General features: G+C 46.6%; 1 protein-coding gene across 14 annotated transcripts in view; it reads left to right on the plus strand.

Moving 5' to 3' along the window:
* The window catches only part of USP49 (ubiquitin specific peptidase 49), an 80,134-nt gene that overhangs the window by 54,929 nt on the left and 8,779 nt on the right, over positions 1 to 16,426 (plus strand). For 12 of the 14 annotated variants that reach the window (XR_009245296.1, XR_009245297.1, XM_058663145.1 and 9 more), the window contains 2 exons: positions 12,814 to 14,191; positions 15,605 to 15,809. Coding sequence is in view for 12 of the 14 variants with exons in the window: in XM_058663145.1 (XP_058519128.1) it covers positions 12,842 to 14,191; positions 15,605 to 15,809 (1,555 nt within the window). In the remaining 2 variants the exon portion in view is untranslated. Of the gene's footprint in view, positions 1 to 8,714; positions 8,906 to 12,813; positions 14,192 to 15,604; positions 15,810 to 16,426 lie in introns of those variants that run through there. The other 2 variants (XM_058663178.1, XM_058663163.1) reach the window with 2 other exon arrangements.

A 16,426-nucleotide genomic window follows, 5' to 3' on the forward strand; every position in this document is an offset into this window, starting at 1 on the left:
GGAGTTTCCCAAAGACCAGACCTGATTCTTGTGTGTGCTTGCCAATATATGGTCTGGCATAGTCCGTCGCACAGATCACCTTATGCATCTGCTGGTGGTTGCAATTGCTGTGTCAGTTCTTCCAGCCCTGTCTTCTACACAAACTAACGGGTATTGGAGTCCAGCCCGATCCTGCCCACCATACACTCAGCCCTCATGCAAACCAATGTTAGAGCAACTCACAGTAACCCCCACCAGGCCTGCCCCCTGAACTGGTTCCCGTGCTTGCAAGCATGAACAGCAGACTGGTCCAGTCTGTCCCGCATCTCATTCCGCTCTCATACGTGTCAATGGACACTGAAGCCTAGTTCAACCCAGCCAGCCCCACTATCCAGCCCACATTTACACTGGCAGTGCCACTCTCTGTCTAGCCATGCCTGCCCCAGTCCTGGTTTCCATACTCACCAGTGGGAGTTGCAGCCAATCAGAGAGGAACCCACAATTTCCCTAAAGGTCTCACTCCCACTTCCGAATCCTCCAGGTGGTTCTGCAGTTTAGCTTGACAGAGTTTGCCCCCCATGCCAGCATCTGTTAGTTGATGCTGTGGCAAAGCCCAAACAACCAATACCCACTGTGGCTTATGCATGTACCAGTAGGTACAGTCCACCCAGCCTGGCTTTCCCCCGGTCCAGCTTACATGAAGATCAGTAGGTATTGTAGCCCTCTTCAGCCTGGTCGCTCCCTATCCCAGCTCTCACACTCACCAGTGGGTGCTGTAGCTCAGCCCACCCCCAGTTCCAGCTCACGCTGATGCGGGTAACAGCCTAGCCAGCCCTGCCAGCCCCCAGTCACAACCCTAATGTGAACTGGCTGGTATTATGGCCAAACCTGGCATGACCCATACACCATTCTGGCTCTCAGATTTGCCAGCAGGTGATATGAACTTGCCCAGTCTGGATCACCCCAGACCTGAGCCAAATGTGTGCCAGTGGTCTGGGCCACTACCTTTCTTGGTTCTTACACTTATCTGCTCCTCCATCAGAACCTCTCCCGGGGGCCAGCGCCATGGCCTAGCAGCTAAAGTACTAGCCTTGAACGCGCCAGCATCATATTTGGGCACCGGTTCTAATCCCGGCAGCTCCACTTCCCATCCAGCTCCCTGCTTGTGGCCTGGGAAAGCAGTGAAGGACAGCCCAAAGTCTTGGGACCCTGCACCTATCTGGGAGACCTGGAGGAGGTTCCTGGCTCCTGGCTTAGGGTTGGCACAGCACCGGCCATCGCGGTCAATGGGGAGTGAATCATCGGATAGAAGATCTTCCTCTCTGTCTCTCTTTCTTTCTATATATCTGACTTTGCAATTAGAAATAAATAAGTCTTAAAAAAAAAAAAAAGAACCTCTCCCAATGCCAGATCTCACACTCATTGGTGGGTCCGTGGGCCAGCTCTACTTATTCCACTTCCTGTCCTAGTAGCAACAGTAGCCTTTCCTGACTGGCCCTCACCGATTCTGGTTCTTTCTGTGGGGTGCTACAGCCTAGCCAAGCCTAGTCCACACCCAACCACAGCTCACGCATGGCTCAGCAGGGGCAGAGACTTAGCCCAGCCGATCCTACACTCACCCTAGTTCCCACGAGCACCAGTCTGACACACCCCAGACCCAATCCACACCCATGCTGAGCGACACTGCAGCTATGTCCAGACCAGATCGCAGTCCCCACTCTGGCCCCTGCACTCACCAGTGGTAACCACAACCCAATCAGGGCATCCCCTTAGCTCCCCAGTCAGGCCTAATCCTAGCCACAGAACTCACTTGTGCCAGTAATTGCTCTGACCCAGCTTGGCATAGCCCCTCACCTGTATTTGGACATTTGTCATCTTTGCTGTTAAAATAAAATGCTTAATGGTTGTGTCCCTATTTATACAAAATCTGATGGACCTCCTTCTTGACAGGTATTCTTCAGTGTGCTGTGGGGCAGGCATGGCACTAAGTGTGCTGCTGCCATTTCAGGACATGGGGACAGCCACTGAAATAACCAACATCAGCATCCAGTTCTGAGGTTCCATTTGTAAACTCTAGTCAGATTTATTTTTTATTCACAGAAATTGTTCCTTTTTCTCTCTGCAGGAAGTTCCTAATGTATACATGCGGCTGTCTTCCATACAAATGACCATATGTGGAAAGCCCTTTTAAGCCATGTGAAGAAAGAGGGAGGAGGGGAAGTCCCATTTCACTGCCTTGCCAGCAGCTGGAAAAGCAATTCTTAGCATCTCCAGTTACAAGTTTTAATTACTTTTGTCAGAGAAAATACATGTTGGTAGTTAGCTGCCATAGTGGTAGCAGTAGTATGCTAGCATTATATTGTAGATGTATTTTGGGTTCAACATGCTTTTTTAGTCCAAGTACTATTCATAACTCAGTTTCCATTAGAAATACACCAAAGTCCCAAATGGAAAAACTGTTTGTTTGTTGGTGTTTATGAATGTTGTGCTGGATCTGTGTGGCCAGATTGTGCTTTCAAAATCAAGCATCATGTGGGCTGTGAGTAATCTTTATGTGACTGGGGTGGCAGAAGCAAAAATATTTTTGTTCCCCTGGAATATTTTAGAGCAAATCAAGTATATTAATATTCTACCTATAAATACTTCAGAGGTATTGCTTCCATACCAAGTATTTATTTTTTAATCTTTTTAAAAAAGATTTACTTTATCTGAAAGACAGATTGACAGAGAATCTTCCCATCTGCTGATTCATTCTCCAAATGTTGCAATGGATGGAGTTGGGCCAGGCTGAAACCAGGAACCAATAGCTCCATCCAGGTCTCCCGCCTCAGTGACAGACACAAGTACTTGGGCTATTATCTTTTGCCTTGCTAGAACCATTACTCAGGGAGCTGGATTGAAGCAGAGCAAATCAGCACTCTGGTATGCCAACCTCCTTTTTATTTTTTTTTAAAGTTTATTTTTATTGGAAAGACAATCAGATTTATGGAGAGAAGGAGACACAAAGAGAAAGATCTGCCATCTGTTGGTTTACTCCCTAAATGGCCACAACAGCTGGAGCTGGGCCAACCCAAAGCCAGGAGCTTCTTTTGGGTCTCCCACACGATGCAGGGTCCTAAGATTTCCATCCATCCTCTACTGTTTTTCCAGGCCATGAGCAGGGAGCTGAATGGGAACAAGAGCATCTGCGGCACGGACTGATGCCAAATGGGGTCCCGGTGATTATGAGGTGAGCATTGAGCCAGTGAGCCACTGTGCCAGGCCGAACCAGCCTCCATTTTTAATGGCATTTATTTGTCAAGGAACCCAAATCATTGGTCCTGTAGTACCGGCCACGTTTTGATTTGTTGATTTGGCTAGTTGCAGCTCATGGTAGCATATTCCTACCTTAAAACTGAATTGTTAGATCCAAAGGCTTCACTGTACTCAGGCCCAATTCTTTTAGGAAGAGGACTTTGTACGGGCAGTGCTGCTGTGGACCTCATACTGCATCATGTCAGGGAGGTCTGGTTGTCCTACACTTAGTGTAAAATTGTTAAGTGCAGTCAGGTGGTATCCACCTTTGCCACCTTGTTGAAATTTTCTGTTTCTCTCTCTCTCTCTGTAACTCTATTAAGTAAAATAACCTAAGAAACTGCTGTTGAGACCTATTTATTAGGATAAATTCTTCACATGTATGTGTCTGTGTAATTTTAATAGTTGTATTGAAGCATATTTTATACGTAAAAGAGATATATTTATTTTTTCTAATTTAAAAAATTTTCCCCTACTCTTTAAAATGTATTTGCAAGGTAGAAATACAGAGAGAGACATATGTAACTGCTGATTAGCTCCCAAAATGTCTGCAATAGCTAGGACTGGACCAGGCTAATGCCAGGAGCTTGGCGCTCAATCCAAATCTCCCATATAGGTGGCAGAAACCCAACTACATGAGCTATCCCCTTTTGCCTCCCAGAGTACACATTAGTAGGAAGCTGGGTTAGAAGCAGAGCCAGGACTTGAACCCAGGCCCTCCAGTTTGGGATGTGAACATCCCAAGTGCTATCAGAACTGCTGTGCCAAATGCCGATCTCATAAACATTATGTATTTGAAGGGCACAATTCAAAAGGCTTGACAGACAAGGACTCTATTTTTTTAAAGATTTATTCATTTTATTACAGTCAGATATACAGAGAGGAGGAGAGACAGAGAGGAAGATCTTCCGTCCGATGATTCACTCCCCAAGTGACCGCAACGGGCCGGTGCGCGCCGATCCAAAACTGGGAACCAGGAACCTCTTCCGGGTCTCCCACGTGGGTACAGCGTCCCAAAGCCTTGGGCCATCCTCGACTGCTTTCCCAGGCCACAAGCAGGGAGCTGGATGGGAAGTGGAGCTGCCGGGGGATTAGAACCGGCGCCCATATGGGATCCCGGGACGTTCAAAGCGAGGACTTTAGCTGGTAGGCCACGCCGCCAGGCCCGGACTCTTTTAAAAAAAAAAAAAAGAAAAAAAAAAAGATTTACTTATTTTTATTGCAAAGTCAGATATACAGAGAGGAGGAGAGACAGAGAGGAAGATCTTCCGTCCAATGATTCACTTCCCAGATGACCTCAATGATCAGTGCTGTACTGATCCAAAGCCAGGAGCCGGGAACTGCCTCTAGGTCTCCCATGTGGGTGCAGGGTCCCAAGGCTTTGGGCCATCCTTGACTGCTTTCCCAGGCCACAAGCAGGGAGTTGGATGGGAAGCGGGGCTGTCGGGATTAGAACCAGCGCCCATATGGGATCCTGGCACCCATACTGGTGAGGACTTTAGCCACTGGACCACTACACTGGGCCCTAATTGATTCTTAGGGTTGTAAGAATAGATAAAGTCCTAGTGAAGACAGCTGAGAACAGAATCTTAACACAAGCTGCTGTTTTTGTTTGTTTTTAAGATTTATTTATTTGGAAGAGCTAAGAGCTACACAGAGAAAGAGATCTTCCATCCACTGGTTCATTTCTCAAATGACTGCTGTGGCCATAGCTGGGCCAGTCAGAAGCCACAAGCTTCTTCCCAGTCTCCCACATGGGTGCAAGACCCCTACCCTTGGACATCTTTCACTGCTTTCCCAGACCATTAGCAGGAAGCTGGATGGGAAGTGGAGCAGTCAGGACTCCGGCACTGAAGGCAGCAGCTTAACATGATTTACCAAGGTGCCAGCCCAAAACTGCCTCTCAAGGAAGGTGGGTCACAGGAAAACAAAGATGTGACTACAAATTTATACAGCAAACCAGAAAAATACACTAGCCTAAAATTCAGCTGAGGAGACAGCATTGTTGGACTGTCACCTGTAGCTAGCATCCCGTGTCAGAGCACCGACTGAAGTCACAGCTGCTCTGCTTTTGATCCAGCTCCTCATTAACACACCTGGCAAAGCAGCAGAGGCTGATGGAAGTACTGGGTCCCTACCACCCATATGAGAGACCTGGAAGGAGTTCTTGGCTCCTGGCTTCAATTTGTTCCATCCACAGTTGTCCCTGTTCAATTATTTGGGAAGTGAACTAGCAGATGGGAGATATTAGGTTTCTGTTTCTCTCTCAAATAAATAAATGCATATTTTAACAAAATAACAAAAATCAGGGGAGAATGATTGTTGAATGTCAAATGCAGAATAAATATGAATGGAGATTGAAAAAAGATTAGTTAATTAAAAGGAAGTTGCCATCAACCTTTGAGAAAAGTCTCCATGAGATGAAGGTGTTAAGGAATGAGTTTTGAGACACGTGAAGTTGAACACAACTCAGGCCAAAAGCAAAGCAAGCAGGAGAGGAAGGGCAAACTTGTGTGTCTTTGTCTCCCTTTTGAACAGAAGACAGTTGAAAGTAATAGTAGTGGCAAGAAGGAGGTAAACAAGACAGCAGAGAATGAAGAAACAAGGACCCCATTCTGGCTCTTTCTGTGGTTAGAGAAGTTGGTATACGGTGTGAAAAAAAAGCATGTATACCCTGCCAGTTGATGTGTCTTTTGTCAAAAAGCTGGGTTGGCCCTTCCCATAGGCAAACCAGTGTGTGCAGGGCACGGTCTTCTAGGTGAACTCTGCTGCATTCTCACTGTGGACAGCAGATCTGAGTGCAGTGAGACGTTGCTTCGTCAGGATAAGCCAGCATTAGATGGACTTGCGCATCAGCACTTGCTTAGTGATGAGAGGTGAGTGAAGGCACAGCTGGCAAGAGCTCTGGCACCTCTGGCACAGAAGGTGCCATCTCTGGAGACCTGCAGCCCCTGCCTGGGGGAACTTTCAGCTCTCCTGTCAGAGCTCCAGGAACCCTCTCTGAAGGCTGAGCATCTCCAGAGGCCTCTACACCAAGCCCTTCACACCCTTACAGAGAGTGATGAAGAAGGGAAAAGTTGAAGTACTGCAGCCTGGACAATGTGCCACCTGCTCAGCGATCCCCAGGCTCCCGTGCTCCTGTACCAAAGGACTTCTGAGCAGTTTCTTTTCCCGAGTACACCCTTCTCAATGACTGCCTCTACTTTTATGTTTTTGTTTTATCAGTAAATATAAAAATGAAAATTCAAAAGGCCAGTGTCACTGAACTTTTATAGGTCTATACAACACTCTAGAATGTGGTGCTCTTGTCTTTTGAGTTATTAACTATATATGTTTTGAAGCTTTGTTTGTTTGTTTGCTTGTTTGAAAAGCAGAGTTACAGAGAGACGAAGAGACAAAGATCTTCCATCCATAGATTCACTCCCCAAATGGCAGAAATGACTGGGAGTAGACTAGGCCTAAGCCAACAGCCAGGAGCTTCTTCTAGGTCTTCTATGTGGGTGCAGGGGTCCAAGCACTTGGGCCATCCAGCAAGCTAGATCAGAAGTGGAGCAGGGGCCCAGCGGCGTGGCCTAGCGGCTAAGGTCCTCGCCTTGAAAGCCCTGGGATCCCATATGGGAGCCAGTTCTAATCCCGACAGCTCCACTTCCCATCCAGCTCCCTGCTTATAGCCTGGGAAAGCAGTTGAGGACGGCCCAGTGCATTGGGACCCTGCACCCGCGTGGGAAACCCGGGGGAGGTTCCAGGTTCTCGGCTTCGGATTGGCGCGCACTGGCCTGTTGTGGCTCACTTGGGGAGTGAATCATCGGATGGAAGATCTTCCTCTCTGTCTCTCCTTCTCTTTATATATCTGACTTTGTAATAAAAATAAATAAATCTTAAAAAAAAGATTTATTTTAAAAAATCATTCTACCCTAGATAACTGTCATTATTAAGTGAGAAGATAGTGGAATTTTTTCAACTTCTACCAGTTGTTCAGAAAATCTTCTAAATTATTACATCATCTATTAAAACATCTGTATGATAAAATAAGCCACTAGAATCATCTTTAGTAATCTGTATTTTGATATTATTTCTAATTGTAGTACTTCAATTATTCACAAATAGTAAATTTCTTAGGGTATCCTAAATGCATAACTGTATCACCAGAAATAAAATTTCTAAAGGAAAAAGTTGAAAAGGGAATAAACAGAAAAAAATTAAAGGGAATCAAGGGAGATTCCCATTTCCTCTCTCTCTCATGTTGATTTTTTTTCTCAGTTTTTAACTAAGGACCATGGAATAAGTCTACCTCGTCTCAGTGAGACCAAGTGGCATAAAAATCCAGCTTCAGAGAGAGAAGATACTATGGTAACATGCTGACAGCCTTCATTTACATAAAAGAATACTAATTATGTGGTATCATCAACATCTGTGATTCTGCTCACTGCCATATGCGACAGTACCGGGTATTTTAACCCTTCAGTTCACTAAATGTACTCAGAATTGCATCAACCACACTCTCTGCCAAGACTGCTATTTTCACAAATAACCGTTCCTTTTACAAATAACGTATCAGAAGTGAATTTCTTGTCTGCTAGTACCTTATTTACAAGAAGTATGGGGAAAGATGATTTAATGTAAGTAATTATGAAAACGAACTTTTAAAAAACAAGATAGAAATCACATTAAGATATAGTTCACAGGGGTTGGCTCTGTGGTATGGTTAAGCTGCCACCTGCAGTGCTGGCACCCCACTTGGGCACTGGTTCAAGTCCCAACTGCTCCACTTCTTCTTTTTTTTTTTTCAAGATTTATTTATTTCTAATTGCAAAGTCAGATATACAGAGAGAAGGAGAGACAGAGAGGAAGATCTTCCGTCCGATGATTCACTCCCCAAGTGAGCGCAATGGCCAGTGCTGTGCCGATCTGAAGCCAGGAGCCAGGAACTTTCTTCAGGTCTCCCATACAGGTGCAGGGTCTCAAGGTCTTGGGCCATACTCTGCTGCTTTCCCAGGCCACAAGCAGGGAGCTGGATAGGAGGTGGAGCAGCCGGGACACAAACCAGCACCTAAATGGGATCCCAGTGCTTGCAAGGTGAGGATTTAGCCATTGGGCTATCACACCAAGCCAGGAAATTTATTTAAAGCTGCCAGGCTACTGTCAATTTTCTTAGCTATATCCTATTTTTCCTGTTGCACTGCACTTGTTTTGGATACTGGGAACCTGCTACCTTAGATGGAAATGTTAACACTATTACAACCTTTGAGAATATTAAGGGAAAATCTGTGGAATGGTGTTCCTCTGTCTGCCAGGGGTTTTGAATCTTGTTCTGCAACACAGCAATCTGGGTGTATGAGAGGTTGGTCAAGCACATTATCTTCCTTGAGCTGAGCCAGCCTGAGGTTGTGTTCTCCATTGACTCTAACAAGTGCTCTTTTTCTTGTGTCTCTCTTGGGAAACTTCCATTTCATGGTCAGATGCGTGTGCTGTTTGTCTAGACAAGTTGGTCGGCCTACCTTAAATCAGCATGGTTAGGTGCAAAGCAACCCTGTGTCGTGCTGAATGGATTTAGTCTGCCATCTGGCAGTTTAATGAGTTGCCATGACATATCTGTAATGGGAAAAGGATTGTGCAGGAAACAACATGCTTGGTCAGTAGATGCAGAGATCAGAAAATGAAATCAGAAGCTAGATTATCCAGAGCACCTTTTCCATTTGACAGTTTTCCTTGGGGAGGGTATAGAGTTACTACATCTGTTTCTAGTTGTTCTTTTTTTTAAAAAAAAAAAAAGAAATTTATTTAATTTTATTACAAAGTCAGATATACAGAGAAGAGGAGAGACAGAGGAAGATATTCCATCTAATGATTCACTCCCCAAGTGGCCGCAATGGCCGGTGCTGCGCCGATCTGAAGCCAGGAGCCAGGAACTTTCCTCCAGGTCTCCCACGTGGATGCGGGATCCCAAGGCTTCGGGCCATCCTTGACTGCTTTCCCAGGCTACAAGCAGGGAGCTGGATGGGAAGCAGGGCTGCCAGGACTAGAACCGGTGCCCATGTGGGATCCCATCACATTTAAGGCAAGGACTTTAGCCGCTAGGCCATGGCGCCAGGTCCTAGTTGTCCTTTTGATTGTTCTAGCAGATTGGTTCTAGCACAGCAGATGATTTTGTAAGGTACCAATGTTCTGTATGTGGTGTTGCTGTATCCCTATTTACAGCAGTATTTTATCTTTGCATGATTTGAATCTGTGCTGTATTTCATATGGTGTGATCTCAATAGCAGTTAAATTCCTGAACACATCGAGGATAAAATGGGGATTTTTTTTTTTTGAGCTATAATACCTATAAGGTTTTGAGCTATAAGAAAAGACAGTTCAGATTTTTTTCAGCAAGTACTATGTCTTTAGAAAGAAAACAGGAAGGCTGAGTGAGCTGAAGATAGTATTTCCAGTGTATTTAAGCCTGTCTTATTTTAATATGGTAGCCATTGGCCACATGTGACTAATATTTAGATTTCAGTTAATCAAATATGCTTTAAAATTCAGGCCTGCATTCTCCATAACCACATTTCAAGTATGCTGCAGTCACGTGTGACTAGTTACTGAAGTACTGGACAGCACAGACAGAGAATAGTTCCATCATTGCAGAAAACAATATCAGTCATCATTAATATAAGCAAGGAATTAAATTCTTTCTTTTAAATTTCTGTGAGGAATTATTCATTTCTCTAACGTTCACTAGACTAAAATGCAAAAGAATTCATCATCTATGGGCATGTTTAAAATGAGTATTTTAGACCCCTCTCCAGGCTCTGAGCCCTTCTTTGGAGTAGTCCGCCACCACCGCTGCCGCCGTGACACAGCAGGTTAAAGCCACAGCCTGCAACACCAGTGTCCCACAGCAGAATGCTGATTCAAGTCCGCACTGCATCCAGTGTCTTGTTAATGCACCTGGGAAATTTGCAGCCATTTGGGGAGTAAATCAGTGGAAGGAAGACCTCTCTGTGTGTCTCCCTCTCTGTCACTCTGCCTTTCAGAGAACTAAAACAAATATTAAGGGGGAGAGGTGATTCAGTGACCTTCAATGAAAAATAAATATTGATTGAGAAATATGGAAATTGCCGATCTCTTGATTTCTCATTCATTTCATTACTTCATTGTTGATCTTTTTATATCTCAGTAATTGAGTGTAAGCATCATGTGTACACAACTTGTACTCTCAACTGATATCAAGGAGCAAGAAGAAAAATCATTTTTTATTATCTTTTCAATATAAATATGTTTTCATTTGACTATGCCCTAAAAAAGGGAATAAAAATAATCATTTCGCTACCATTCAGGACTGTGTGCAAGGGTGATTCTGAGAATATTTTTATTACTAAGAGCCAAGCACCCATAATCCTGACATTATAAGAGTAGAACCATAAAGATTTCTTTTTGGGAGGAGATTATAACTAGTCAGAAAATGGACAAACACATCCAGAGAAATGACTGAAAGGACACTTGGCAACAAGTCGATGGAGACATAATAATGAAGGGGGCCAGCACTGTGGAGTAACAGGTAACGCCAACACCTGCAGTGGCAGCATCCCTAAAGAACCCCGTTGGTTCCAGCTGCTCCACTTCCCATCCAGCTCCCTGCTGGTGGCCTGGAAAAGCAGTAGAGGAGGATGGCCCAAGTCCTTAGGCCCCTGCCCCATGTGGGGGACCTGGAAGAAGTTCTTAGATCCTGGCCTCAGACTCCAACCATTGCAGCCATTTGGAGAGTAAAGCAACAGATAGAAGATCTCTCTGTCTTTCTCTGAAACTCTCCCTTTGAAATAAATAAATTTTTCTTTTTAAAAGCAATAATTAGAATAATAAAAACATAATATAGTAGAAACTAAATCCTGGCAGTGCTCAAAGGGAAAACAGCCTTTAACTAGATGGGTGAATCTGGGGTACTTTCTTTTGTGTGGTCTGAAGGTTTCCTTTACACAGATGGTGAGAAGGGGAAGCCCCTAGAGTTGGCCCCTGTAATATACTTACTTTGTGGGTTTTTTTTTTTAAAGATTTATTCATTTTTTATTACAGCCAGATATACACAGAGGAGGAGAGACAGAGAGGAAGATCTTCCGTCTGATGATTCACTCCCCAAGTGAGCCGCAACGGGCCGATGCATGCCGATCCGGAGCCAGGAACCTCTTCCAAGTCTCCCACACGGGTGCAGGGTCCCAAAGCTTTGGGCCATCCGCGACTGCTTTCCCAGGCCACAAGCAGGGAGCTGGATGGGAAGTGGAGCTGCCGGGATTAAAACCGGTGCCCATTTGGGATCCCGGGGCTTTCAAGGCAAGGACTTTAGCCGCTAGGCCACGCCGCCGGGCCCAGTAGAGGCTTTAATACCATCAGTCATTGCTCTTCTTGTCCTAACTAAAAATTTTAACTCCTGGGCCTCTACTGGGCCCGGCAGCGTGGCCTAGCGGCTAAAGTCCTCGCCTTGAACACGCCTGGATCCCATATGGGCACCGGTTTTAATCCCGGCAGCTCCACTTCCCATCCAGCTCCCTGCTTGTGGCCTGGGAAAGCAGTCGAGGATGGCCCAAGGCTTTGGGACCCTGCACCCGTGTGGGAGACTTGGAAGAGGTTCCTGGTTCCCGGTTTCGGATCGGCGCAGCACCGGCCGTTGCGCTCACTTGGGGAGTGAATCATCGGGCGGAAGATCTTCCTCTCTGTCTCTCCTCCTCTCTGTATATCTGACTTTGAAATAAAATAAATAAATAAATCTTTAAAAAAAATAAATTTTAACTCCTTACTTACCCATGCTTTTACTATAAAGAAGGTGCACACACACCACTGTTTTTATTTATTTTTTTAAAAAGATTCATCTCTGGGGGGAGGGGTGGGGTGATTCCCAGTTTCAACGAAACTGTATCACATAATACAATGTAATCAATGAATAAAAAAATATATAAAAAAAGAAAAAATAAAAAGATTCATCTCTTTTTATTGGAAAGGCAGTTTTACAGAGAGAAGATACAGAAAGAAAGATCTTCTTTTCACTCCCCCAAGTGGCCACAATGGCCAGAGCTGAGTTCAATCCAAACCAGGAACTACTTCTGGGTCTCGCGTGGGTGCAGAGTCTGGAGCATTTGGGCCGTCCTTGACTGCTTTCCCGGGCCACAAACAAGGCGCGGGATGGGAAAAGGAACAGCTGAGACACAAACTGATGTCCTTATGGGATCCCAGCGCTTGCAAGGTCGAGATTTAGTCACTGAGCCATCACACTGGGTCACAACCACACTTTCTACAAGATGTAACCGTTCTTTGGAAAACGACACATTAAAATGTTACTTAAATGGAAACTTGCAGTCTACCTCCCTTAGCTATAAATCATTAAAACGATACTCTGCACCGTAAAGAAGGATCTTTTTCTTATCTTTCTTATCTCTATCAACTCTGCTTTGAATACATCAGAATCCATGTAAGACTGCCTTTTTATTTGAACCTCTTGTAAGTCTTTTTCTAAGAAACTATTTCACTAAAGTTTTTTTTTTTTCTTTTTTGGGGGCTCTATCGTACCAGGTTAAGAGCGTGGCAACCTCTCTAAGACATGGATAGATGCAAACATGTAGGGCGGTTACGGCTCGCCCAGGACCACTCCATCCTGAACCCTCAGAAGTGGCGGTGCCTGGAGTGCGCCACCACAGAGTCCGTGTGGGCTTGTCTCAAGTGCTCCCACGTGGCCTGTGGCCACTACATCGAAGACCACGCCCGAAAACACTTCAAGGAGACGGGACACCCTCTCGCCATGGAAGTACGGGACCTGTACGTGTTCTGTTACCTGTGCGAGGACTATGTGCTCAATGACAACCCGGAGGGGGACCTGAAGCTGCTGACAAGCTCCCTCCTGGCGGTCCGCGGCCAGGAGCAGGATCCGCCGGTGCGACGCGGACGGACGCTGCGGTCCATGGCTGCGGGCGAGGACGTGGTCCCGCCACAGCGCGCACCTCAGGGACAGCCGCAGATGCTCACGGCTCTGTGGTACCGGCGCCAGCGCCTGCTGGCCAAGACCCTGCGGCTGTGGTTCGAGAAAAGCTCCCGGGGCCGGGCAAAGCTGGAGCAGCGGCGGCAAGAGGAAGCACTGGAGCGCAAGAAGGAGGAGGCGCGGCAGCGGCGGCGTGAGGTCAAGCGACGGCTGCTGGAGGAACTGGCCAGCGCCCCTCCGCGCAAGAGCGCACGCCTGCTCCTGCACACGCCACGCGCCACCAGCGGCTCCGCAGCCCTGCCTACCTCACGCCGCGTGACCCCTGCCTCCACGGCGCTCAAGCCGCGTCGCCAGCCAGCAGTGGCCCCGGGCGTCACGGGCCTGCGCAACCTGGGCAATACGTGCTACATGAACTCCATTCTACAGGTGCTCAGCCACCTCCAGAAGTTCCGAGAATGTTTCCTGAACCTCGACCCTTCCACAACAGAGCACCTGTTTCCCCGAGCCACCAACGGGAGGACTCAGCTCTCAGGCAAGCCGGTCAGCAACTCAGCCACTGAGCTGTCAGCGCGCAGCCACAGAGCCGAGGCATGTCAGCGGGAGGGCATCTGCTGGAACGGTGGCTCGTCCATCAGCCGAAGCCTGGAACTCATCCAGAACAAGGAGCCCAGCTCGAAGCACATCTCCCTCTGCCACGAACTGCACACTCTCTTCCGAGTCATGTGGTCGGGGAAGTGGGCCCTGGTGTCACCCTTCGCCATGCTGCACTCGGTGTGGAGCCTGATCCCCGCCTTCCGTGGCTACGACCAGCAGGATGCACAGGAATTTCTCTGTGAGCTGCTGCACAAAGTGCAGCAGGAGCTGGAATCGGAGGGCGCTGCGCGCCGGATCCTCATCCCCTTCTCCCAGCGGAAGCTCACCAAACAGGTCTTAAAGGTGGTGAACACTATATTTCACGGGCAGCTGCTCAGTCAGGTAAGTGTGTGCCCAGCTGACAAGGGAGAGGCTTGGATGTCAGCCTGGGCGCCTGGTGAACCCCCCTTGGGAGCATTGGGCCCGTCTACGTAGCCAGTGTTAGCCGGGAGTGAGTAATTGAGGCTAGCCCTGGTGCCTCTCGCTGAACTGTGCATTGTGATGTCCTTGTTGGTGAACTTAAAGGCCGTTTCTGTCCTGGTAAATGTTTCATTTGACCATTCAGCCTTATTTTCAGCACATGATAAGCATAGGTATATAATATTTTTATTGTTATAATTAAGTGCTTGTTATTTCTATGCCATCAATGTTAGAAAACAGAATAGTTTATCTGAAACCCTGTCTCCCTAGTGGTTTAAAATAGAGTTCTTCCTCCATATGTACAAGGAAGGGAGAAAGCCAGGAACACAACAGAGACCCTTTTCATTTCCTGGGTCTGTAGCCACACAGAGAGACCTAGGGAAAAAAAAAAAAAAAAGATGCAGACAGCACATCTTTCTAGTGTTAGGCTAGCAGTTGGGATGCTGGTGTCCTGTGTCAGAGAACCTGGCTTCAGTCCTGATTGCAGTGTCCTCCTTCGCTGGGAGGCAGCAGTTAACTGATTGCTCAGGTGATTGGGTTCCTGTCACTCACACTGGAGCCCCAGATTGAGTTCCCAGCACCTAGCTGAGGCTCTGCTTGATGTAGCCGTTTGGAAAGTAGACCAGCAGATGAATGTCTGTCTTTCTCTCTCTCTCTCTCTCCATCGCCAATAAATGTTTCCAGAGCTGCTTGGGAAGCTAGCAACTTAGAAGATTCAAGTAAACCATCTATGCTGTGCTAATGAAGTTTTGTGTCTTGGTTTTTAGATTTTGAAAGAAAGATAAGTGAGATGGGAAGAGTTTTTTGAAGGTTCCCCTCACCTACTCCCGCACCCCCCACCCCACATAGAAATGCGGTATTTCCCAACACTGCCTCCACATACTCTCCCCTTAGGAAGAAAGGTGCTGGGGGAAGTGTAAAGTGAGGTGAGGGATCTAATCACAGCACTCTGAGAGTGTGAACACAGAGGGATTAGTACAGAAACAAGGGCAAAGATGGCAGGATGGGCAGTGTGGAAGCAGACGCAGGGGTGACAGAAGCTGGCAGGGACCTGTGAATTCTCCATCTCCGCCTGGGATGCCGTGAAGGCGCCGAAGGCTAGAGCAGATTTTGAGAGAGAAGAAAGGGTGGATATAATCTCTTTGTTGTGTAGTTTTGCATTCCCAGCCAAGGTCATGTGTTCTAATTCTTATTAAAATTTGGTTTATTTGAATACTACAATTTTAAAATCACAGCCTTTAGTTTTTGCAAAACTATGTGTCTTATATAAAGCCAACTAAAATGTGTGAGTAGAACCAACGTCTATAACCTATAACTCAAATCTTTTCATTGTAGGTCACTTGTGTATCATGTAATTACAAATCCAATACCATTGAGCCCTTTTGGGATCTATCCCTGGAATTTCCAGAGCGCTATCACTGCATGGAAAAGGGATTTGTCCCTCTGAATCAGACGGAGTGCCTGCTCACCGAGATGCTGGCCAAGTTTACAGAGACAGAGGCTCTGGAAGGGAGAATCTACGCTTGTGACCAGTGTAACAGTGAGTGCCATGGAGGGGTAGGGGCCATGTGTAGTAGGGATGTGTTAGTTAAAGGGGATTCTTTGGCCCCTAAAGCTCAAAGTACTGTTTGAATGGTTTTAAAGCATTTTTACATTTTTTAAAAGGATTGATTTATTTATTTGAAACGCAGCTATAGAGAAAAGGAAAGACAAGAAGAGAGAGCAAGTGTGCATGTCTGTCCACTGGTTCACTCTCCAAATGGCTGCAGGAGCCGGCAATGGGTCAGACCAAAGCCTGGAGCCAGGAGCTCATCCATGTCTCCCAATGTATGCAGGAGCCCAAGTACTTTGGCCATCTTCTGTTACCTTCCCAGGCACATTTCTTTCTTTCTTTTTTAAGGATTTATTTATTTTTATTGCAAAGTCAGATATACGGAGAGGAGGAGAGACACAGAGGAAGATCTTCTGTTCAATGATTCACTCCCCAAGTGACCGCAACGGCCGGTGCAGCACCAGTCCAAAGCTAGGAGCCAGGAACTTCTTCCAGGTCTCCCACGTGGGTGCAGGGTCCCAAAGCTTTGGGCCATCCTCTACTGCTTTCTCAGGCCACAAGCAGGGAGTTGGATGGGAAGTGGAGCTGCCGGGGGTAGAACCTCC

Source organism: Ochotona princeps, chromosome 1 (assembly GCF_030435755.1).
Source record: "Ochotona princeps isolate mOchPri1 chromosome 1, mOchPri1.hap1, whole genome shotgun sequence".
Lineage (NCBI taxonomy): Eukaryota > Metazoa > Chordata > Mammalia > Lagomorpha > Ochotonidae > Ochotona > Ochotona princeps.